The sequence below is a fragment of the Ovis canadensis genome, chromosome 2, assembly GCF_042477335.2.
Source record: "Ovis canadensis isolate MfBH-ARS-UI-01 breed Bighorn chromosome 2, ARS-UI_OviCan_v2, whole genome shotgun sequence".
Classification (NCBI taxonomy): domain Eukaryota; kingdom Metazoa; phylum Chordata; class Mammalia; order Artiodactyla; family Bovidae; genus Ovis; species Ovis canadensis.
The window spans coordinates 96690034-96716031 of record NC_091246.1 but is presented as its reverse complement, the minus strand read 5'-3'; the positions used below and the strand labels follow the sequence as shown (position 1 = coordinate 96716031).

The window sequence follows — 25998 nt, the reverse complement described above, 5'->3', positions numbered from 1 at the left end:
TCTGGCAGAGGTGGAAGCTGGACATGGGCCCCAATGTCACAGAAGTAAAGTTTGCACTAAAGAAGGTGATGTGATATGTTTTCTTCTTATATACGTATATTTAAAAAAAAAAATCTCCAAGCTGATTTCCCTTCTCTATTCCCCATAATTTTTTCTTCGAGGTATATTTTTTTAAGCTTATTTTCTTCATTCATACATTTATTTAATATCTATTTGAGTGTCTTTTTGGTTTGGACACAATGCCAGAAGTTAGAGCTCTAACTGTAAAACAAAAATGAATAGACTTCATGCCCTCATGGAGCTCACAGCTTAATTAAAATCAAGAAATTATTTCAGTAATACTAGATGCCAGAATAGATGGAACTATATCAAAGTTTTGAGTGACTATAGGTTAGAAATCTAGCAAGTGGAACCAAAATGTCATAAATTTTTTAGCTAAGCAAAAATGTATAACTTCCCTAAAATATATATTATACATACTATTTATTTATATATGTGTACAAAGCCTTTCTGTTACACTTGATAAAGGCTTGAGAAAGAACAATGAGAAAACAGAGAAATTGGAAAGCATAAACTAAATGAAATGGGAGCACTGCTTATAAAATAGGAAAAGGGAAACAAACTTGATAAAAGACCATCAGGTAATCCAGTTGTTTTTTATTTTTTTCTTTTTCTTTCTTTCTTTCTTTAATTGGAGGCTAATTACTTTACAATATTGTAGTGGTTTTGCCATACATTGACATGATCCTGTTGTTTTTAAACATGGCTGCTTATTAGGATCATATCTGGTGCTTTGGAGAAAAACAATTCTGGGGCATTAAACTTATTTTTTAAACAAAATACAGAGGTTAGGGTTAGAGGCCTCTGTAGCATCATGCAAAGATGGATGCAAAGATCTACCGTGAGTTGTGAAACATTCTTTTAAGGCTGGGCATCCTTCCAAAGGAGCTGACTTTTCAATGAATGCTGGAAAATGAAAATGTGAATGCTGTTTAGATTGGCCTGGGGAACCGCAGCTCTAGTGGCTGCTGCTGATCTTTGCATGAAGTATCTCTGATTTCTGAAAAGGTTTCTTTTGTTGATCATCGTTTCCTCGTGATTCTGGGAGTGTGGCCCTCTCAGCTGGAGAAGGGACTGTTGTATCTGTGCAGCATTTGATTAGAAATGATCTAGATGTGCCATTCAGCCACACAGCTTCCTGTTCGTGCTGGGTCAGCACTGGTCCTCGTGCTGCGATGCAGGCTAGGGTGGGATCCCAGGGCTCCGGGGGGAGAGATGGGCCAGACGTGTGAGCACAGAGGTGCACCACAGTGTGAGGTTACTGCATGAGTGTGAGAGAGCTGGGTACAAGATGCAGGTGTCACTGGCAAAGATGGTAAGCCATTCTGTCTCTTTCCTTCCTCTTTTCTCTACCTCTTTCTCTTTCCTCTGCCTCTCTCTCTGTCCAACCAGAGGTTGAAGTTAACCCAGGGAGACACTTGAGGCTATGAGGCTGGGCAAGGGAGAGGCCTTATCTGGGTGACTCTGAGGCCTTCTCTTATCATGGTTTAGATTCCATGTTTAGATTCTATGGTCAGAAGGCTGGCTGTTCCCTGTTTCTGGACAGTAGCCACCTGCAACCTGGGACTGTCAAGCCTTGAGCTCACTGACTGTTGTGGAAGTTGTGGAATGTCTCGAGACACCTCACAGACGAAGGGCTCCTCCCTCTCTGCCTGTGGCGGCACAGTGACTGGGAGAGATGCTTCCCGTGATGGTCTCTGTTGTCTGAGCCAACCCTTAAGGAGACTATGCATGCCTGGTGTGGAGACACAGAGCTTCTGCAGATACGTAAGTTATGATGTCTTAAGCAGGACTATCCTTGGATTAATATACCAAAGCTCTGCTAGAAAACAGCCAAATTTACATAGGCAAGCTTCATCAAGAGGCTCTTTAGTTGTTCTTCACTTTTTGCCATAAGGGTGTGTCATCTGCATATCTGAGGTTATTGATATTTCTCCCGGCTATCTTGATTCCAGCTTGTGCTTCTTCCAGCTCAGCGTTTCTCATGATGTCCTCTGCATAGAAGTTAAATAAGCAGGGTGACAATGTACAGCCTTGACATACTCCTTTTCCTATTTCGAACCGCTCTGTTGTTCCATGTCCAGTGCTAACTGTTGCTTCCTGACTTGCATATAGGTTTCTTAAGAGGCAGGTCAGGTGGTCTGGTATTCCCATCTCTTTCAGAATTTTCCACAGTTTATTGTGATCCACACAGTCAAAGGCTTTGGCATAGTCGGTAAAGCAGAAATAGATGTTTTTCTGGAACTCTCTTGCTTTTTCCATGATCCAGGGATGTTGGCAATTTGATCTCTGGTTCCTCTGCCTTTTCTAAAACCAGCTTGAACATCTGGAGGTTCACAGTTCATGTATTGCTGAAACTAGCTTGGAGAATTCTGAGCATTACTTTACTAGCATGTGAGATGAGTGCAATTGTGTGGTAGTTTGAGCATTCTTTGGCATTGCCTTTCTTTGGGATTGGAACGAAGACTTACCTCTTCCAAGGCCCTCCTGAAACAAATAATGCCAGTCTTCTCTAAATGGTTTCTGAAAAATTGATAGAAACAACGACAGATCAGCCTTATTCTTTATAGAAGCCAGACTGGAGGACATAGCTCTAGGTCTGTTAGTGAAATTTGCTTGTTAAATCTAAACCGTAAGTTTACCCACCTTTTCCCAGGCAGTGCTGGAGACATGGGCTTCCTCCATTCAAAAAGCTGAAGCAGCAAATACACTCCCTGAGGGCAGGCACCTCTCTGGAGGCAGACTGAGCCCACTGAACATGCCCAGTTGATTCTCCTCATATTTACCAATGGCAGGAATCAATCCCTCCACTTCCCCTGGGGTAACATTAATAAAAGGACAGAGAAAGGCCAGTTGTTTCCTGAGGGAAAATTCTTCCTAATAAAACCCAGGAATGGGGACATGAAGGTGTCCTTTAGACTCCAAGATTTTACACCTTTTGAAGTTCAGGTTTTATGGAGAGGATGTTAAAGGACAGCCTGGTTATGCTTCGGACCCCTATCGCTCAGGAAGCCACTTGAAACTGGATGCTATGAGAAATCTGGGTTAATAAATATAACATTTGAAATCTGTCTCTCTTTACTCACACTGTCTCACTTATCTCCCAAACACGTGGTGATATTCAGTTCAGTTTAGTCACTCAGTCCTGTCTGACTCTCTGCAACCCCACTGTCTGCAGCACACCAGGCCTCCCTGTCCATCACCAACTCCCGGGGTTTACTCAAACTCATGTCCGTTGAGTCAGTGATACCATCCAACCATCTCATCCTCTGTTACCCCCTTCTCCTCTCGACTTCAGTCTTCCCCAACATTAGGGTCTTTTCAAATGAGTCAGGTCTTCACACCAGGGGGCCAAAGTTTTGGAGTTTCAGCTTCAGCATCAGTTCTTCCAATGAGTATTCAGGACTGATTTCCTTTAGGATGGATTGGTTGGATCTCCTTGCAGTCCAAGGGACTCTCAAGAGTCTTCTCCAACACCACAGTTCAAAAGCATCAATTCTTCGGCGCTCAGCTTTCTTTACAGTCCAACTCTCACATCCATACATGACCACTGGAAAAACCATAGCCTTGACTAGACGGACTTTGTTGGCAAAGTACTGTCTCTGCTTTTTAATATGCTTGTCTATGTTGGTCATAACTTTTCTTCCAAGGAGTAAGCGTCTTTTAATTTCATGGCTGCAGTGATTTTGATGATATTGGTGTTAGTACAAAGACATAGTGTGTAGTCCAGGGAAGTAACTAGTTAAGGGGCAGAGTCTGAACTGAAGCCTATGTCTTTCTGAAGGCAGAGCTCTGTCCGGTTTTCCAGGTGACCACATTGTTTACAATTCCTTGTTTGATTTGTTTTTATTTCAAGCCTCTCTTTTAGTTGTGGAAGTGTTCAAGAACATAGAGGATAACATCACGTAAATGATGGAGTGTTTACCTCTCAAGCAGCTTGGAGTTATGCTCCTGTCCATCTGTTTCACCTGTTGTTGTTCAGTCCCTCAGTCGTGTCTGACTCCTTAAGACCCTATGGACGACCGCACACCAGGCTTCCCTGTCCTTCACCATCTCCTGGAGTTTGCTCAAACTCATATCCATTGAGTTGCTGATGCAACCATCTCACCCTCTGTCACCCCCTTCTCCTCCTGCCCTTCATCTTTCCCAGCATCAAGATCTTTTCTAATGAGTCAGTTTCATCTACTTGAATTGAAAAGCTCGCTGGTGGATGTTTGTCTTTTGTCTCTTGAGAGTTTCTCGGGATGCAGCCTAAATCCTCCAGTGGGATCCCTGTATTTGATAAGAGGGTTAACTTCCTAATCAGTTGGGAAAGTTATTCTGTTATCAGCACACAGAGATCATAGCTGAGTTAAATCCTAATGTGTTATATTAAATGTAAGGCATTTAAAATTTTTAAATGAAAAATTTTATATTTCATTCCAAAAAAGTGTTTGGGAGATTGATGGGAGGGCGTGGGACATGTAATTTGTCCTGTTATGTCAAAATGCATGAAATAATATTGCACTAGGTTTTCTTACATGCAAAAATACTGGAACTGTTTCACAATATTAAGTGGGTTATAAATATTGGGGAATCTTGACTCATTGTCAAATCATTTAAATTAATATTATTTCCTTTTGTCTGAGAATTACAAGTCCATGCAAATGAAGCCAGAAGGAGGCATTTGATTTCTTACTTTCATCCTCCCATTGCTACCCCTTCCCCTTACTCATAAACACATAATATTAATCTAAGTGTTTGATAGTGAGTCAGTATTCCCCAATATTTATAACCCACTTAACTGAATCATTTTCCATTACTCATATCATTTCTTGGTGTTCTGCTGGAATTCGTATTTCCCTTTGTTACCGGTCACCGTGTCAACAGGGTTTCCCCGGTGGCCCAGCGGTAAAGAATCTGCCTGTAGCATAGGAGCCCGTGGATACAGTTCCTGGGTCAGGAAGATCCCCTGGAGGAGGGCATGGCAACCCACTCCAGTATTCTTGTCTGGGAAATCCCATGGACAGAAGAGCCTGGCAGGCTACAGTCCATAGGGTCACAAAGAGTTGAACATAACTGAAGCAGGCACGCACACACCCTGTCAATAACAATATAATGATTTTCCATGGAAGAAGTGCTTCCACATGAGCTATCGCTTTTGATTCTCACAGCAAAGCAATAATGAAAACCTTGAGAGGTAAGCACCATTATTTTTTAAGAAGACAGAACTGAGGCGCATAAAGGGTACCTTATTCAAAGATATAGCCATGAGAGTCATTGCCAGGTCCTGACTGCACACCGCAAAGGTTCAAGAAATATGTGTCCCTGGGGGTGGAGCAGAGCGCTAGGTCCCTGTTTCTCCCATCCTCTTCCATAACCCCTTAGATGACTCCAGAAGTTCCTCTGGTGTTTTTTTGTTGTTGTTGAACTACTTAACTGTTTAAGAGGCAGTCTTTTTCATTGTTTTTTAAATTTGGTAGCTTATTTATTCATTTCTTGTTGGCTGTGCTGGGTCTTTGTTACTGCGCATGGCTTTTCAATAGCTGCAGCGAGGGGGGGGGGGGGGGGGCGGGGCTGCTCTAGCTGTGCAAGAGCTTCTCATTGTGATGGCTTCTCTTGCTGCAGGGCAGGGGCTCTAGGTCTTCTTAATTAGGGTGAAGAGTTTTGGAGTCAGCTTGGCTACCTACTGTTCCCATGACCTGGGACAAGTTTTAATCTCACTGTGTCTGAAGTTTCTCTAAGTATAACCTGGGGATAGTAATACCCAATTCATAATTTCCTACTTAAATAAATAGTAAAATAAATGTTAGTTATTTGACTATTATATAATAAGATTGAGTAGAATTTTTAGCATTGTAATATTCTAATTGGCTGTTTGCTTTCTCAAGAATCTGACTTGCTATTAAAACTTGTATCAGGAGGGAGGCTCAAGAGGGAGGGGCCATTTATAGCTGATTCATGTTGTACAGCAGAAAGGAACACAACATTGTAAAGCAATTATACGCCAAAAAAAATTTTTTTAATGGTACGAGCTTTCAGTTATAAGATAAAGCATATAATATACAGCCTGATAAATATAATTGATGCAGCTGTGTGTTATATGTGAAAATTAAAAGAGTAAATATTGAGTTCTTACCACAATGAAATATATATATTTTTTTTATTTTGTATCTGAGGGGATGGATGTTCACTAAGCTTATTGTGGTAATTATTTCATAATGTATATAAGTCAAATCAGTACATCGCATACCTTAAACTTACACAGTGCTGTATGTCAATTATATCTCAATAAAATTGGAATAAAAAGACTTAGCATCATAATATGATTCAAAGGATGGTGATGATAGCAGCAACCATGTTACTCACTGCCTTCTGTGTTCCAAACATTTAACAAATATACCCTCTGGAATTCCCACAGCAACCTTACAGATGGCTGTGTTCTTAGCCCTGGGCTAGATTACCTCCAAATTTTGCCTACCATTGCTGTCAATTCTACCCATCCTTCCCCCCTGCCCCCACCAGCTTAAAATAGTACCCTTTTGAAAATTTAAAATGTGTTTTCCAATTTCCAGTCTTCTAGCCCATTGTGTGTTCTCTGCTGCCTTCAAAGGTCTCTTGCAGTGCTTCCAGACATCATACATAAATTCCCCTAGTGCCAGGGGTAAAAATTTTCCAGACCCTGAGACTCAAATTCACTTAGACTGGCTAAAACTAAGTAAGTCTGTTAATAGTTACAGAAACCAACTTCCTTGAATTTGAACATTTTTTCCTTTAAAGCAAGACTTTTCCAAGAAAGAATTGGCATATCCTGTCTCAAAGAGAAAGAAGGAAATGGTAATTGACAATGACCTTTATCCCAGTATCCGATGGAGTTTCTCACTGGCATCGTCCCAGCTGGTATACACCTGCACTTTGAAAAGTAAAAAAAAAACCATTTTTTACTTGCTGTAATTTTTTATTTCACCTGTTAAATTAGCTGTAGCTGCAATTACCACCTCATTCTCCATTTCTCTACAACCATCTGCCTAGGTATTGTGGTCCCAACAAATCATGATTTTTTTTTTTTTTAACTATAGGTGAAAGATTTGGGAATAGAGAGCAAGTGGATTGCTAACTTGGAGAGGTTTTTTTCTTTTAAAAATTATTAAAATAACTAGGTTGCATTTCATAAATATTAAATGTGTCAACTGCACATTTATCTTACAATAATTTTACTTTCATTGTTTATTTTTGGAACTACGATAAGAGTGGATCAACCCTGTGCAAGGTGGAACCAAAGATTTGCCATCTCCCTCATTACTGGGAATCTGAATCCGTCTCTGCTGGGCTCAGGAAGGCCTTTATTTAAGAGAACTTTATTCTGTTTAAGAAGAAATATTTTTAAGTCTGTCTTTTCTTCAGCACAGTGTGAATATATGGTAAATTGCATATCTGCAAGCCAAGCTGCTTCAGTCGTGTCCAACTCTTGTGACCTTATGGACTGTAGCCACCAGGCTCCTCTGTCCATGGGATTCTCCAGGCCAGGTTGCTTCTTTACCACTAGCACCACCTGGGAAGCCCATATGGTCAATTAAACCACACCAAGTAAGTCCCACACTGTCTATCCTTCTATTCTTTTCAGTCTTTCTTACCACTAAATGTCCTCTTCTGAATGGTGATGTTTCCGAGTCTGTGAAGTGGAGGATTCTTATGGTCTCTGCTATAAAACCTGTGCATTGACCTATCACTGCTGTTGCTGCCGCTGCAATATACAAGCTTGCATGCAATGTTTTTATCTTTGGAAGACTTACTCATATTCTTAATGCTAGACTGCCCACACTGGTGACTGAAATATGCAAATAAGCAATGAGGAAGCAACTTGAATGAACACTGAAGAGCTAGAAATTAATGGGGAGTGATGGTCGTGTGACAGACTTCTGTAGGGCTACCCCTGTTTGTGCGGACTTGATCTGTGTTCAGAAATAATCTGGGCATTTTAAAGCTCTGAAGTCATACATGCCTTTGAAGACGTGAATGAGGCAGCACTGTTTTTCCCAACTAGTCTAAAATGCAACAATATAGCGGCTCAAAGATAAGGAGATAGATTAGTTGGATCAAAAAAAAAAAAAAAAAAGGCAAGATTGCTTCTTAGGCAGGAATCTCTCCAATCTGGGGCTGTTTTGTGAGCAAAGATAGCACCTAATGACTAGGCAGGAGTAAAACATTCCATAAAGGTCGACAGAGTCACACTTTTAGGTACAATCTTTCAATTGGAGCCTGAGAAGGTCAGATGATGTAGAAATTATTTGTGCGTGCATCCATGTGCATGCGCACGCATACACACACATACATACATACATACGTTTCTCTAAAATAGAAACCTACTCTACTTTTATTCAATATTTGAGGTGTTAAAGGAGGGTTCCATGGACTATTCTAGCCCTAAAGAGAAAAAATATAGTGGAAACGTTAGAAATCAGATGAGTCATTCTTTAATGTCAAAGAGCTGCAATTTTAGGTAACTCATGGGAAACGAGCAGCCCCTTTGAGAGAGAAGATGGACACGTCTTGACTTCTCAGGAGAGGATGCCTCAGAACAGCCCAGCTGTTGGTAAAATCTGCCCTCCGTGTGCTGGCAGTGAACTTGCAGCTTCAGGTCAAATCCCCAAATGATGAAAGATAGGTGAAAAACTGGTTTGGTTTCATTTTTGTCGTTTCACTTTGATGCGAAGGGTTCTTCATTCACTGCCATTTATTCATTCATTCAGCAAACACTTAGTGAAGTTGGCTCCATTCCAGGCATCATCCTAGCTCCTGGGGGACCCCACAAAGAAGATGGTACAGAAATTCCCTCATGTGAGGTCCTTCTGGGGCTCCCATGTTCCTAAGTCCTTCCTATAGTGAATTGCCCTGCCAGCTGGTCCTGCCAGAAGGAGTGCTTCATCCTACAGAGAAGACAGGAAGCTTCCTTCCCCTGGCTAATGTCGCTGTGGTCCCTCTGCTTTCCGTCCTGCCCAGCCTCTGTACTACCAATTTCTAGAGCTGCTAAAGAGGATGCGTCTCTCAGGAGTGGATGGGAGAGTTGTTTCATTTCTCCCTTCTTCTTGGCGAAGACTCTGATTTTTCAACTACTAAGTTAGAAGACATCAAGAGGAAAAGAAAAAGAAGAACTTTCCTTGCCAGTGTTGCTTAGTTACCTCGACAACATTTTCTTACTGCCCAGCTGAATGCTCTCTGCATATTTTTATAGCACACATATTCTATTGCTCTATTGATCTATTTAGCAGAAAATATGGAGAACACATTGAGCTCCTGTCAATTCTGCCCTGTTTATTTGAATTTCCATTTTTCTCTTCATTGTCCTTTTCGTTCTTGACCTGAGTAATACTGTACAGGAATCCCATCATAATCCATGTGGGGGCATTTAACTTTGTAGCTAAAAAGGCAAAAGCCCAAGAACTGACCTTAAAATTCGACAACAAACTGTAGACTTTTCAAAGGCAGGGCCCGGATTTTAATTAGCTCTGTGTCCTAGAAAAGGTTTATTGGTGGCATGAGCTGTTGGCTTCAGATATGTATTAAGTACCAGCATTGTAGTAGGTGTTAGTCATAACATAGAATTTGCTATAGTTTTTAGCCAGGGGGCAAAACTGGTGACTTGATCTTTTCTTTCTGGAGACCAGACAAAGACAGAGGAAAATGACTGTGTTGTTGCTTCTGCCACATTGTGTAGCCGAAGCAGCTTTCCTGCGTGTGGTCGTGGGAGCAGTAGAGAAGCCACAGTCCATCTGGCATTTACGAGAAGGTATTCACAGGGAACCTCCTGGATCCAGGGGCTGAGCTGTCCAAGTCAAGCCAGATCAAAAGACCTGGTCATTGTTACCATCTGTCAAGGCAATTGTATTCAAAACACTGAGTCTCTCTTCATTCTTTTTCTCAAACAGACACACTCAGCTGAAAATGAGATTTGTTTTTTTAATTGGAGTCTAGTTGCTTTAAGCAAAATGGCCTTAAAAGCAAACAAACAAAAACCCAGTATGTTTAAATACATACAATGTCTGTAATGTGTTATGAAAATAGATGTGATTTCTCTTGGTGAAAAAATACTAGAAGTGTGATATTAAGATAAGGTATAGTTTATAATCGAAAGACAGAGTAAATTGAAGTTAAGAGTTCAGTGGGAAAAAAAAGAAAACTAGGTTTATGAAGCAAACTCTTGACCAAACAAAACATGGAAGTGTATTAGTTCTCCCCTTTCCCAGCTGACCCACCCAGTACTCTTTGAAGCATGTACTTCGGAGATTTTGTTAAAATGCAGGCGTAGATCTACTGGGTCTGGGGAGAGGCCTGAGAGTCTGCATTTCTAACAAGCCCTCTTAGTTAGATCAGACCTTGTTAGCTGAAGTGTCTGTCATCCATGGACTTAGAGATTTGACATTACCCGGGAACTTGCTAGAAACGTGAATTCTTAGGTGCCAGCCCAGACCTACTGGACCAGAAGCTGCATTTTAACAGGATCCCATGTTCACATTCAAGAGATGCTGCTCTAACTATTTCATAAGCCTACAGTGTCCATTGTGGGTAAGGATCCTGATGGGGCTCTGTGTTAAAAGTCAGATTGGATGGATTTCTTGGTGCCTTTTAATTTCAAAACTCTTTTGGGCACTTGCCTCAGTAGAGCATCTGATCCTCAGATAAAGACATGGACAGGTGCCTCTTTGTTTGTTCAGTGACATGATGAATTTGTTTTTATCTTTCTTGGAGTGCCCTTGTCTTTAAAGATGGGGGCCCACTGACCAGCCTATCCCTGTTCCAGAAAACTTTGGACAAAAAGGTTTAACTGGAGGATTTCCCTGGTAGTCCAGTGGCTAAGAGCCTGTGCTTCCAAATGTAGGGGGCCTGGGTTCGATCCCTAGTCAGGGAACTAGATCCCATGTGCCACAGCTAAGGATCTCACATGCCACAACTAAGACCTGGCACTGCCAAATAAATATTTTTTAAAAAAGTTTGACCGGAAGAGACATCCTCACATCTGAATGATGTCAGAATGATGAACATGTTTGAAACAACACTAGGAGGTCAGAGTTTCTTCATCTGTAAAATGGCAATAAGAATACCACCTGTTCTAGCTTCCTTTATAGTCATGTTGTAAGAAGCTGGGAAATCTGTATCTGAAGGGCCTTTGAAAATAGAGATGGTCATGAGATTTAAAAACAACTTTAGTAAGGAAAAAAGTCATATGTATTTCAGTATTAGAGAGGTCTGGATTCAAAATTTAACCTTTACCATCTACTAATTTTATGATCTCTGCAAAATTATTTCATGTGGTTGAGTCTCAATTTCTTTTTCTATAAGATGACCATAAAACCACCTATCATGCGGTGCGCGTGTGCTAGGTTGCTTCAGTCCTGTCCAGCTCTCTGTGACCTTATGGAGTGTAGCCCACCAGGCTTCTCTGTCCGTGGGAGTCTCCAGGAAAGAACACTGGAGTGGGTTGCCATGCCCTCCTTCAGGGGATCTTTCTGACCCAGGAATCGAACCGGTGTTTCTCATGTCTCCTGCATCGACTGGTGGGTTCTTTACCATTAGCACCACCCGGGAAGCCCCCTGTCATGGAGGTGAGGGTTAAAATGTAAATAATATATGTAAAAATCTGGTGCATAGTAGAGTTTAATCAATGGTAGCCAAGAGCAGCACATTAAATTACTTGGTTGAGAAATAATCCTCCAAAGATGATTTTTCCCTCAGTTAAGCCTATAACACTGGGGCAAGGGAAAAAAAAGAGGTTAAAGGTTTGAATGGGGCTTCCCTGGTGGCTCAGTGGTAAAGAATACACATGTAATGCAGGAGACCTGGATTCCATCCCTGAATTGGGAAGATCCCCTGGAGGAGAGCCTGGCTACCCACTCCAGTATTCTTGCCTGGAGAATCCCCATGGACAGAGGAGCCTGGCAGGCTACATCCACCGGGTAGCAAAGAGTCAAGACACAACTGAGAGGTTAATACGAAGGTTTACATAAACATTGATCTGGTTCAAGAGATTGACATCGTGAAGTTAGTTATGTGAGTATCAGTGGAAGAAAAATCCCCAACCTCTAACAAGGGTTTAATATTTATTTAAACCTTGGTGAGTACCATGCACTGAGGGCTTTGTGATATGGAGGATTTGCTGTGATTATTCTGTACATTAGCATGCTCTCAGAAGAGGCACCAGAGGGACGTGATGGTGTCCTCAACAGCCTGGTACAAAGGTAGTCTTCCACAGTGTCTGTGCACAGACACTCCAGGGCATGGGGAAACAGCCGAATTAATGACAACGAGGGTCATGTAAGGTGATGAGAGAAGATTGCTTTGCGGACCGTGGGAATGGATGGTCCCCTCATTATCAGAATAACAGAACAGCAAGTCTTATTTACTGGAGCCGTGAGGGGGTGGCTGTTGGGTTCTTGCTGCTTTACTGTCAGCAATTAAGCATTTGCAATACAGAAGGACTATTGTCTCTTTTGAGAGGAAATAAAAGCCCTCATCCTCCTCTCTCTATCTTCCCAACCTCTAGCTCCTGGTTTTATTTTGAAAATGCTCTTTGAAGGCCTTTGGTTTTCTTGTTTCTTTTCAGGCAGATTCACCCTTTGGGAAGGTTGTTTTTTTTTTCCAGACGAGATTGCCCCTTTCTTTCCCTAGAGTTTGCAGAGTTTTTGTGCTGATAACCTTCCTGGAGATGTTCTGAAGTGACCGGAAATGTGATTTCCCGGACAGCCAAAGGCAGGGTGCTACGTGACCCACTTTTCCACACAGGTCTCCTTGTGGGGAGTGTGTATACTCAAGGCCAAGTGATGAGGGAAAAAAACACCTCACTGATACACGGTCTGGCAGTGAAAAGCTAATAGGAAGAGGATGGGGTTTAGAGGGAGGAAGTAAGCAGACTGAGGCTTCAGCGAGTTGCCAGAGGAGGCCTTTAACTGAATAATCAACGCTTCTGAACCAAGACCAGAGTCTGTGAGAGGGAATTGGGGTATCTTAGATGGTTTGGGGTTCTGTTTTTGTTTTGCTTGAATAACTTAAGTTTGAATGCATCACCAAACCCTGTTTGAGTATGGCCTACCGGAACCCCTGCTTGGCAGGAAAATGGCAGATCAGTGGGATCGTGCCTCAAGTCCGTCTCAACAGACGCCGTGATGGGCTCCTCCGGCTCTGGCCACAGCTGTGCGCTAATTTTGCTAGGGCTTGATCCATGGGCAGATCAACGGTCTCCTCTCTGTTTTCAGGCCACAGGACACAGTCTTCACTTCCAGCCAGTCAGTACTTGTGTTTGTAGCAGAGTGTGTGCATGGAAGCACTAGGTGAGAGGCTTTATGAATGAACCAGTAGGAAAGACAGATTGAGGAGATCACTTTTTCGAATGTAAGACTATGTGGAAAGAGAATTTGCTGGGAGTCAAAAACTGAATCTCAATCCTAACCATGCCCCCACTCGATATGGGGCCTTGTTTACAACTACTTTTATCTCTTGGATACTGTGGTTACTTTGTGTGTGTGTTAGTCACTCAGTCGTGTCCGACTCTTTGCGGCCCCTCTTAGTCCGCCCATGAAATTCTCCAGGCAAGAATACTGGAGTGGGTTGCCATTTCCATCTTCAGGGGATCTTTCCAACCCAGGGTTCAAACCTGGGTCTCTTGTATTGCAGGCAGTTGCTTTACTGGCAACTAGGAAAGCAGGTCTTGGAGACCCAGGGATAATGATACCTACTACAAATCTACTACACCTGCTTGAAATCTACTCTAAACCACACCGAAATTTTGAAAGGGTGAAATGAGGTGCCGGAAGAGAACTTTGAAGATTTCAAAGCTGCAATGTCCAATATGACAACCACTAGCCACATATGGCTTTAGGGATTATTATTTAATCAAATCAATCAATTTTTAAAAACTAATTAAAATTAAATAAAATGAAAAATTTAGTTTCTGAGTCATACTAGCCACCTTTTTAGTGCTCAGGAGACACATGTGGCTAGTGGATACCATATTGGACAATAAATATATAGAACATCTGCATTATCACAGAAAGTTTTACGGGCAGCTCTGCCTCAAAGCACTATCTACGGTGTGATATTAAAGATGTGAAGGATGGCATGTTTAGGGGTGATAAATACTGTCACAGTTAGGGATTCTTAGAAACAACCCGCCCAAGTTGGCTGGAGTAAAATGAGATATTTATTCGACTAATTCAAGATCAATACATGTGTCCCAAGGGATCTCTTGAGAGTCCCTTGGACAGCAAGGAGATCAAACCGGTCAGTCCTAAAGAAAAACAGCCCTTTTCCTAAGGGAAATCGATCCCAAGGGTTGGAGATACAACCAGACTTCAAGAGGAATTGGAACCAGTTCCTGAAAGACTATCGAGAACAAAAAAAGTATGGCTGAGTGCCTTTGATGTTTACCTAAAACTGTTGCATTTTTAATACAAAATAAAAAGTTGAAAACAAAAAGAAGCTACTCTCCCCACTACCTCTCCCTTTTTCTCTTCTTGTTCTCTCCCTGTGGCCACTTGTGTTTTTGTCTCTTTTTCTCTGTCCATGGCATCTTCCTTCCTCTCCCCCTCCTTCACTCCTTTCTCTCCTTCTTTCTCTACCCCTTCCCTTCTCCTCTCTCCTCTCTCTGCAAATCCAGGTTTCTCAACTGTACTATCCATGGTCCAAAGAGGGCTCAATGGAATTCAATTCTTAAAACTTACTTTATTGCAGTGTCATTGATTTACAGTGCTGTGTTGGTTTCCAGGGTACAGCAAAGTGATTCAGTTATACATGTATATAATAGTTTGCATCTGCTACTCCCAAACCCCAATCCTCCCCCAACCCTCCTCCTTGGCAACCACCTGCTCTCTATGTCTGTGGGTCTGTTTCTGTTTTGTAAATAATTTCATTTATGTCATGTTTTAGATTCCACATATAAGTGCTATCGTATGGTATTTGTCTTTCTCTGCCTGACTTACTTCATTTAGTATGGTAATCTGCAGGTCCATCCATGTTGCTGCAGATGGCATTATTTAACTCTTCTTATGGCTGAGTAATATTCCATTGTGTATATATATAACTACATCTTCTTCATCCATTCATCTGTCAATGAAGATTTACATTGTTTCCACGTCTTAGGTCTTCAGTTCAGTTCAGTTGCTCAGTCATGTCTGATTCTTTGCAACCCCATGGACGGCAGAATGCCAGGCTTCCCTGTCCATCACCAAGTCCCGAAGCTTGCTCAAACTCATGCCCATCAAGTCGATGATGCCATCCAACTGTCTCATCTTCTGTCATCCCCTTCTCCTCCTGCCTTCAATCTTCCCCAGCATCAGGGTCTTTTCCAATGATTCAGTTCTTTGTGTTAGGTGGTGAAATATTGGAGTTTCAGTTTCAGCATCATCAGTCCTTCCAATGAATGTTCAGGACTGATTTCCTTTTGGATTGACTGGTTGGATCGCCTTGCAATCCAAGGGACTCTCAAGAGTCTTTTCCAGCATCACAGTTCAAAAACATCAATTCTTCGGCACTCAGCTTTCTTTATGGTCCAACTCTCACATCCGTACATGACTACTGGGAAAACCATAGGTTTGACTAGATGGACCTTTGTTGGTAAAGTAATGTCTCAGCTTTTTAATATGCTGTCTAGGTTGGTCATAGCTTTTCTTCCAAAGAGCAAGTGTCTTTTAATTTCATGTCTGCAAGTTACCATCTGCAGTGATTTTGGAGCCCAGGAAAATAAAGTGTCTCATTGTTTCCCCATCTATTTGCCATGAAGTGATGGGACCAGATGCCATGATCTTAGTTTTCTGAATGTTGACTTTTAAGCCAGCTTTTTCCCTCTCCTCTTTCACTTTCATCAAGAGGCTCTTAGTTCTTTGCTTTCTGCCGTAAGGGTGGTGTTATCTGGGTACCTGAGGTTATTGATATTTCTCTCAGCAATCTTGATTCAAGCTTGTGCTTCATCCAGCCCAGCATTTCACATGAAGTACTCTGCATATAAGTTAAATATGCAGGGTGACGATATACAGGCTTGAAATACTCCTTTCCAGATTTGGAACCAGTCTTTTGTTCTCCTGTCTTGGCTATTGTAAATAATGTCAAGCAGACACAGTTTTCATCACTTCTAAGGGATAATACGAAGGCTGGATCCTGATTCCAAGTTTCCAGGGAAATTTGCTCCAATCAGGTGTGTCCAAGAGGATGGGGGTCGTGTCCTCATGCTTACTCAAGGGTAGTGAAGAGTGGGGCAGATACTCTAAAAAGGACCGTATGGGGATGTTATTGACTATCACGTTCATCCTTAACACCTGGGAGCAGCCCATTGAAACTATGACCACTTAGCGAAAAATTGTCAGAGATTTGACTAAGGCTGTAAAGAAAAACGGTGTGATACCTTTTCACCTTGGGTTGTATGATTTGATCACCAATACAGATTCTCAAGGGTTTGGCTTGAGTTCTACATTATTATACCTGGATGTAAGTGGGCACAGTCAGAAGCAAGGTGGAAATCGGGTCTAAGACTTTGCTATTTCTTAAATACAGATGGAACACAACTGAGTCCCTTTTCCTCTCCTACCTTTAGGAAGAAACATGAAGCTCCCCTGGAAATCATTCAAGAGGAAGATGGAAAGGGCTATCTAAAAGAGACTGAGAGCTGCGGACCGCAAGACTGGGGCCAGAGGGCTGGCAGTGGAAACCCCTGTTGGGTTGCGCTCTCTCACTGAAAAGTCCCAGTGGCCTTTCTCCTTCCTGCCGAAGGAAGGGAGAGAAGGAGCAGACCATGTCCATAGCCTTGAAGCAGGTGTTCAACAAGGACAAGACCTTCCGGCCAAAGAGGAAATTTGAACCTGGCACGCAGAGGTTCGAACTCCACAAACGGGCTCAGGCCTCCCTCAACTCGGGCGTGGACCTGAAGGCAGCTGTGCAGCTGCCCAGCGGGGAGGACCAGAACGACTGGGTGGCGGTGCACGTGGTGGACTTCTTCAATCGCATCAACCTCATCTACGGCACCATCTGTGAGTTCTGCACCGAACGGACCTGCCCTGTGATGTCAGGGGGCCCCAAGTACGAATACCGGTGGCAGGATGACCTCAAGTACAAGAAGCCGACTGCCCTGCCGGCCCCCCAGTACATGAACCTTCTCATGGACTGGATCGAGGTCCAGATCAACAATGAAGACATCTTTCCAACGTGTGTGGGTAAGTCCGTGATCAGCTGCCTGGTTATTTTGTCACGTCCCACCCAAGCTTGGAAAGTTGGCAGAGGCTTCTTCTGAAGCGGCCTGCCTTTGAATGCTGGATAGCATCCATGTCACTGTTTCCCTAAATCCCATCATTCACGTACCTGCAGGGTTTTTTTTTTTTTTTCCATATCTAAGGACCTTATGAAAAAAAAAAGTGTGTGGACCACTTATAATTATTCTGTGGTCCTCAGTAGTGGGGAACACTAGCTTGACGAAAAGTTAAATTTGATCTTATTGACTTCCTTAGGATTAGACTCCAAACCCACCCAGAGTTCCTAGTGAGATTTTTAATTTGGAGCTAATTAACTGGTTAGTTACACTAACTCTAGGGCAGTGATTGGTAGTCATCTCTCAGGATGAGAAATCCCAATGTGGAAATCCATGGATTTGTTTGGGAGTTGAACAAACAGGTAGTTGGCCTTTTGGAGAAACAAGATCCTGGCATTCTCTTCTTCCCTGATCATAGGTATTAATTCCTGGCTGTTCTATTAACTCTGGACCATGATGGAGTGACTAGACCAACCCAGACACTTGGAATGTAAATGCTTTCGTCTCCTTTGTACTAAAAACCATGAAACTCTTCAAGGGGAAGGACCAGACCTTTTCCATGTCTTTCATTTCTTTATGCTGCTGATCATTGGATCTGCCTACCTGGCAGGATGAATTTACAATTCAGTTTTAGGGCCTTTGGGTCAATAGAGATGAACACTCTCCTCCTTGCCTTGTTGTATCTCTGATGCCCAGGATGGTGCCCTGGAACCTTTTAGGCATTGAGGAACTATTTGTAGAATGATTGAAAAAATACATATGCTGCTGCAAAATATTATTGAAAAGATCTGAGAAGGTTGGGGTATTAAAAAAAAAAAAAAAAACAGAAAAAGCATTTGAAACACATTGCTGAAATCACCTTTATAGGCGGCATGTGTCCCCATGTGGCATATGGGAAGTTGAGGTGGGGTGTGTGGAAGTAATTGCTCATATAAAAATAAAACATATATAACTTGGCTAGAGTAGTATATCCATCTTGAAATATTCAGCACACAAACCAGTTTGCTCAGATTCTTCTTGTTGCCTTGCCTTGCCTGATCTCCTCTTGTACTTTCTCTCTGCTGGCTCTTGTAGGGCAAGAGGTGGGATGCATGATAACACAGTCCCCCTTGGTCGACTCGCTAGCATAGGAGGAAGAAGGCAGGTTTCAGAAACTCCGCTGGCTGTATAACTGGTGCCTTGAAGGAGTAGAAATTTCCCTGGCTCACGTCTTGCATTTTCATTGACTGTTGGAGGCTTCTTTTGGAGCTGGGAGGAATTTGTCTTTTCCGAAAGCATTACAAGCCACTGCCAAGGCTCTGTGCAGAACATGTGATAGCAATAAAGATAAATAAATCTGGGCAAGGATCCCTCCTTGTTGTCCTCCCCCTTCTGTTTCTGTTCTTTGATGCTTTGAACTCTGGGCATTTCTGTTCTCTCTGGCAACTGTGGTTACCACACAAAGTTGCTGACCAGAAATAATACCACAGAACCTGGTGTGTTACTTAAGGGCGAGGAAGCTTCTGGCGGTCTCCTTGGAAAATAGGACATCATAGGTGATTTTAGACTTCAGAGGAAATCAGTGGATGCTGCTGGATCTCTCAGAGTAATTGACTTTGCTTTCTTTTTCTAAATGGTTTCCTTAGCCATTCACTATGCTTGGGGCAGGAGAAGGCAATGGCAACCCACTCCAGTACTCTTGCCTGGAGAATCCCATGGATGGAGGAGCTTGGTAGGCTACGGTCCATGGGGTCACTAAGGGTCGGACACGACTGAGCGACTTCACTTTCACTTTTCACTTTCATGCACTGGAGAAGGCAATGGCACGCCACTCCAGTACTCTTGCCTAGAGAATCCCAGGGACAGAGGAGCCTGTTGGGCTGCCGTCTATGGGGTCACACAGAGTAGGACAAGACTGACGTGACTTAGCAGCAACAGCATGCTTGGGGCATGCTCACTTGATCAGAATCCACTGTTTCAGCTCTTCCCAATATGGACTTCACAGTATAAAAGTGTTCTGAGAGATCTTAATAGGTGCGTATGTTTTGTCTTTTTTTTTCCCATGGAAAAATAAGTTTGGGAAATGCTGAGTGAAACTGATTTCTTTACTGAAGGACTTTATATTAATGTGCATTAAATCTCCAGGAAATCTCTTGCAAAATCTGTATGCAGGTCAGGAAGCAACAGTTAGAACTGGACATGGAAAAACAGACTGGTTCCAAATAGGAAAAGGAATACGTCAAGGCTGAATATTGTTACCCTGCATATTTAACTTCTATGCAGAGTACATCATGAGAAATGCTGGGCTGGGTGAAGCACAAGCTGGAATCAAGATTGCCAGGAGAAATATCAATAACCTCAGATATGCAATTGACACCACCCTTATGACAGAAAGTGAAGAAGAACTAAAGAGCCTCTTGATGAAAGTGAAAGAGGAGAGTGAAAAAGTTGGCTTAAAGCTCAACATTCAGAAAATGAAGATCATGGCATCTGGTCCCATCATTTCATGGCAAATAGATGGTGAAACAGTCGAAACAGTGACAGACTTTATTTTGGGGGGCTCCAAAATCACTGTAGATGGTAACTGCAGCCATGAAATTAAAAGATGATTACTCCTTGGAAGGAAAGTTATGACCAACCTAGAGAACACATTAAAAAGCAGAGACATTACTTTGCCAACAAAGGTCCATCTAGTCAAGGCTATGGTTTTTCCAGTAGTCATGTATAGAAGGCACTGGCTTCCCACTCCAGTACTCTTGCCTGAAAAATCCCATGGATGGAGGAGCCTGGTAGGCTGCTGTCTATGGGGTGGCAGAGAGTCGGACATGACTGATGCAACTTAGCAGCAGCAGCAGCAGCAGCAGCATGTGTGAATGTGAGAGGTGGATTATAAAGAAAGCTGAGAGCTGAAGAATTGATGCTTTTGAACTGTGATGTTGGAGAAGACTCTTGAGAGTCCCTTGGACTGCAAAGAAATCAAACCAGTCAATCCTAAAGGAAATCAGTCCTGAATATTCATTGGAAGGACTGATGCTGAACCTGAAACTCCAATACTTTGGCCACCTGATGTGAAGAACTGACTCATTTGGAAAGACCCTGATGCTGGGAAAGATTGAAGGCAGGAGGAGAAGGGGATGACAGAGGATGAGATAGTTGGATGGCATTACCAACTCAACAGACATGAGTTTGAGTAAACTCCGGGAGTTGGTGATGGACAGGGAGGCCAGGTGCTGTGGTCCACGGGGTTGCAAAAAGTCGGACACGACTGAGCGACTGAACTGAACTCAAATCTCCAAGAAAAGTATATGGTAGTATGTAGGGGCTTCCCTGGTGGCTCAGATGGTAAAAGAATCTGCCTGCTAATGTAGGACATGTGGGTTTGATCCCTGGGTCAGGAAAATCCCCTGGAGAAGGGAATGGCTACCACTCCAGGATTCTTGCCCGGAGAATTCCATGGACAGAGGAGCCTGGCAGGCTACAGTCCGTGGGGTTGCAAAGAGTTGGACACCACTGAGCGACTAACACTTTCACTTTCAGTATATCCTAGTTTGAACCTGGTACCTTCTTTCTTAATGGAATACTGTTAGCATCTTTCGAGAAATGTTCATCTGTATACATTAGAGTTGGCAAACTTTTGTATGTATCAGAATTACTCAGGTCTTCTTTTCAAAATTTAAATTCCTTGGTTTTCTCCCTCAACAACTAAATCAGAATCTCTTAGGTGAGGCCTAAGTATCTGTACTTTTAGTAAGCTCCTCCCATTCTTCTTGTTTATACTGCCCAGAATACTTTCCGTCCCTTCCGCAGGAATAGTTTGTTTCTTATCTCTCTGGTTTTATCCATGTCATTCTCTCCTTTGAAATCCCCTAACATGTCTGTCTAGTGAATTCTCATTCCTTTGTACCATCTCCTCTGTGAAGACTGTCATCTTTCAGAATGTAAACCCCTTAAAGTTATGGAGTATGTCTTATTCAGTTGACTATTTGAGCACCAAGTCCCGTCCTGGTGCTTTGCAAGTTGTTGGATGGATAGATGGATAGAAAAATAATCCTTATAAAGTTCCAGCATGTGTATGGTATGGTGCTGGTGATCAAAGTAAGCAAATGTCTCTAAAACCCATTATCACCATTCCTGGGTATTTCCTGCACCTTGCCTTCCATGGGGTTTAATTTTCTCTGTTTAACTTTTCCAAGATTAAAACATTTGTTGTTCAGTCGCTAAGTTGTGTCTGACTCTTTCCAACGCCATAGACTGCAGCACACCAGGCTCCTTTGTCCTTAAGTATCTCCCTGAGTTTGCTCAAAGTCCTGTTCATTGAGTTGATAATGCCATCCAACCATCTCATCCTCTGTCACCCCTTTCTCCTTCCCTTTATCTTTTCCAGCACCAGGGTCTTTCCCAATGAGTTGACTCTTTGCATCTGGGATTTCTGCTTTGGCCCAGCTGCTTTATTCTTTCTGGATCTATTAGTATTATTAATTGCCCTTCCCTCTTCCCCAGTAGCATATTGGACGCCTTCTGGCCTGGGAAGCTCATCTTCTGGTGTGATTTATTTTTGCCTTTTCGAACTGCTCATGGGGTTCTTGCAGCAAGAATACTGGCATGGTTTGCCATTCTCTCTTCCAGTGGACCACATTTTGTCAGAACTCTCTACCATGACCTGTCCATCTTGGGGGGCCCTGCATGGCATGGCTCATAGCTTTATTAAGTTATACAAGCCCCTTTGCCATGAGACAAGGCTGTGATCCATGAAGAGGGTTAAATGATAGGGTGAATAAAAACCATCACCATCCACCACCACCCTGATGGTCTTCATTAGTATCCTGCTCACCTCTGCTGTTTGCTCTCAGATAACACTGTTGCTGTATTTGCAAAAACTTGTCTTTTTGGAGCCACTTTCTCTATGAGAATTCATTTCCTCTGCTTCTTCCTCCCCCTGATTCTAGCCTACTTTCCTTCTTTTTGATCTTGATGCTGCCATGAGTCATTATCATGAAAATGATCAAGATGTCTGTCAGGATAAAGTGAAAGAGGAATTTCCAGCCAACAGCAGACCCTGGGCGGATGAGAAATTTGGGAGTTCTGCTTAGCATTATGGCTTTGAATCCCGGGCATATTTCTTGTCTTCTTGTCTGGGAATTGGGAGGAGTTCAAACTTCCCCTCCTCCCCACTGTGATTCGAGGAACCAGAACGGGAAAAATACAGACAGATGTGAAGGCTTCAGCCTCAGTTAGGTATTAAAGGATATAAACAGCTGTTGATCTCTACCGCTGAAAGAAAAACTCTCATCTGTTTCTGTATCCTGATTTAACTAGGATACCCGGGCTATTTCAGAAGTCAAGCCTTCTTGGTTGGGAGAATACCAAACAGATGTGGCTCCCCTGCGAACCAGAGTCTCCTCCACTCTCTCTTCATCCTCCCCAGTTTCCTTTGTTAAAAAGCCAACAGATGTTCCTGCAAAAGCTCCTAAAACAGCAGTAATTTCAGAAGCAAGGGCCACCTCCTCTTTGATTGTATCTCTTTTTAAACCACTTTTAGAGGTAATGAAAGAAAAATAGAAAGCCACAGCCACCCACTTTTTAAATTCCATTGCCTGGCTAATCACAATAATTTTTCTGTTCTAGCCCCCAGCTTCCCTGTTTTTCTGTTATATAATGGAACTTAAATCTCAGATCTGACACTTAAGAAAAAAAGGGAGTTGAAAACTTAGCACTACTCCAACTCATGTTTTTAAAATGTCTTTGAGCAGGAGGAATAAGAACATTTAAAAAATAATGACATCATCTCACGTGCCTTTACAGTTTTAGAATAAATGGGTGTCAGAGAAGGAAAGAGCAAGGAAAGGGAGGGAACATGCATATATTGGGTTTGCTAAGCATCAAGCTCTAGACCTGGCACATTAATCTTTCTTGATTCTTATAATAACCGAATGAATTAAATATGCCACTTTACCAGTGAGGAAGCTGACATTGAAATGAGCCAAGGGGCTTTCCTAAGGTTGTACAGTTAATCAGTCATTTAGAAGTTAGGGTTTGAGCTCAAAAGTGTCTGGCCAAAAATCTCTGCTCTTGTCACCCGTTACCATTTATATTATAACATGAATTGTTATTCTGCAGATTTCCTTCACATGGTGAAAGACTTCTCAGTCATGGTTTTAGAAGGTTACCTAGGAGGGAAAATTTTTTCAGAAAACCTGATTTTGGGTATGCTGCTGCTAAGTCACTTCAGCCGTGTCCGACTCTGTGCGACCCCATAGACGGCAGCCCACCAGGCTCCCCCGTCCCTGGGATTCTCCAGGCAAGAACACTGGAGTGGGTTGCCATCTCCTTCTCCAATTTTGGGTATAAGTTTTAAAGAAATGCTTCTGGGTTTTTTGTTTCTTTCTGCTTTATTTTGTTTTGTTTTTGTTTGCCCCTGCTTTCAAAAATCACCCCTAAAATGCCTGAGCAGTATGTCAGACACTGTATCTGTTCCCATGTCACAAGACTGAGCAGAGGGTGACAGCCTTCGGAAGATGCTTCATGGGCCGTGACTACTGTTACAGCATTTGGTCATTCACTCGCTCGGTAAATGTTTGTGGAACGCCTGTTCAGAAGCGGGTCCTATTTTAGGCACCAAGAAGGAGCGAAGCAGACAGTTCGTGTCCTTGAGCAGTTTCCATAATGCCTAGCATGTCGAGTTGCTCCAAATTAATCTGCACATTCTTCCAAAATGAGTACTTTGCTCAGTGGACAAGTGCATTGTGGAATTGGCTGCCTCCCTCTGGCAGCCTCTCTCATGAGACTACAGCTGAGTCTCATCCTCTCTGAAAATACTGTGGCAGGAAACATAAGGCTATGAAAATATCCGTAGGGGTGAACTTTTCAAACATGGGATGTTGGGGAACTGAGTTTAGAACTAGCCTTTAAATTTTAACTTTTATTTTCTATTGTCTCCCTCATGGTTTTTAAATTTTTATATAAATCGAGATAATGCTGGTAAGACAGCGTATATGTCATCAAAATATACTTACAGTATGGCAGGACTAGCACTGGGCTTGTAGACAGAGACCAGCTCTGCTGTTATAAAATGCTACAGTGATTATAGTAAACACTATGCCCTGTGTGCTATCGGTAAACATGTAACCTCTGAGCTTACATTACTCTGTGTGAAGATTCCCATTACACAGGGCTGTTGCAAAGAATGAAGCAGTGTGAATGAAAACTCCCACTGCAGAGCCATAAGCCCCCAGGATAAGTGCTAAGTGCTAAGTCACTTCAGTTGCATCCGACTGTGTGTGACCCTGTGGACTGTAGCCCTCCAGGCTCCTCTGTCCATGGGGATTCTCCAGGCGAGAATACTGGAGTGGGTTGCCATGCCCTCCTCCAGAAGATCTTCCCAACCCAGGGATCGAACCTGCATCTTTTAAGTCTCCTACATTAGCAGTCAGGTTCTTCACCACTAGCGCTGCCTAGGCCCTCAAGCTGCTGCTGCTGCTGCTAAGTCGCTTCAGTCATGTCCCACTCTGTGCGACCCCAGAGACGGCAGCCCACCAGGCTCCCCCGTCCTTGGGATGCTCCAGGCAAGAACACTGGAGTGGATTGCCATTTCCTTCTCCAATGCATGAAAGTGAAGAGGTGCTAAAATACAAATGTATGTCAGCTGCCTCTCTCTGCATATGTTTCTACATAACTGTCAACCAAAACTCTTGGAGCCCACTTGATGATTTCTGATCAAGTGATTTTAGCCCCAGATAAAAGCAAAACGCACTGTAAGAGACTCAACATGATTTTTTAAAAATTAGCTGTCCTTTTTCTTGGATTGCTCTGTGATGTGGGGGTCATGTGAAAGTGTTAGTTGCTCAGTGGTATCCGACTCTTTGTGATCCCATGGGACTGTAGCCCACCAGGCTTCTCTGTCCAAGGAATTATCCAGGCAAAAATAATGGAGTGGGTAGCAATTCCCTTCTCCAGAGGATCTTCCTGACCCAGGGATCGAACCCAGGTCTCTGGCATTGCGGGCAAATTCTTTACCATCTGCGCCACTAGGGAAGCCTGATGTGGTGGGGGGCGGGGGGTGGCGCTCATAAATATCCTCAAGGGCTTTGGGAAATTTCCACGTTTCTTTAGGAGTCTGACTGACTCCTGTTAGGGCTGAGCACTTACCTCTTTAAAGAGAAAGCTACTGGAAAGGAGCATCTTTCTTGGTTTTTAAAAGACTGAGTATTGGGGACTTCTTGGAGGTCCAGTGGTTGAGAATCTGCCTGCCAATGTAGGGGACATGGGTTCAATCCCTGGTCCAGGAAGATTCCACGTGGTGAAGGGCAGCTGAACCCATGCACTGCAACTACTGAAGCTGGTTCACCTAAGAGTCTGTGCTTGGCAACAGAGAAGCCACCAGAACACCTCAACTAGAGAGTAGCCCCCACTCGCTGCAACTAGAAGAAAGCCTGTGCACAGCAACAAAGACCCAGTGCAGCCAAAAAAATAAATCAAAAAAAGAAAAAAGACGGAGTACAGAACCTGCGGGTGCTCATTTCAACCCAGCAGACCTCAGCAGAGACTGGGTGTAGGTTAGCTGGGGAAGGGGGGAGATAGCCAACTAGTCACGTCTGGGACAAGCCATTCGCTAAAATCAGTGTTGGGTGAGCTGCCCTGGGTTTGATCTCTCAAGAGGAAGGGAAAAGGGTTTTCAGCACCAAGAATGGAGCCTCCAA

General features: G+C 43.0%; 1 protein-coding gene across 3 annotated transcripts in view; it reads left to right on the top strand.

Moving 5' to 3' along the window:
* The window catches only part of MOB3B (MOB kinase activator 3B), a 250687-nt gene that overhangs the window by 57333 nt on the left and 167356 nt on the right, over nucleotides 1-25998 (top strand). For all 3 annotated transcript variants that reach the window (XR_011253948.1, XM_069574159.1, XM_069574160.1), the window contains exon 2: nucleotides 16616-17231. Coding sequence is in view for 2 of the 3 variants with exons in the window: in XM_069574159.1 (XP_069430260.1) it covers nucleotides 16814-17231 (418 nt within the window). In the remaining variant the exon portion in view is untranslated. The remainder of the gene's footprint in view (nucleotides 1-16615; nucleotides 17232-25998) is intronic.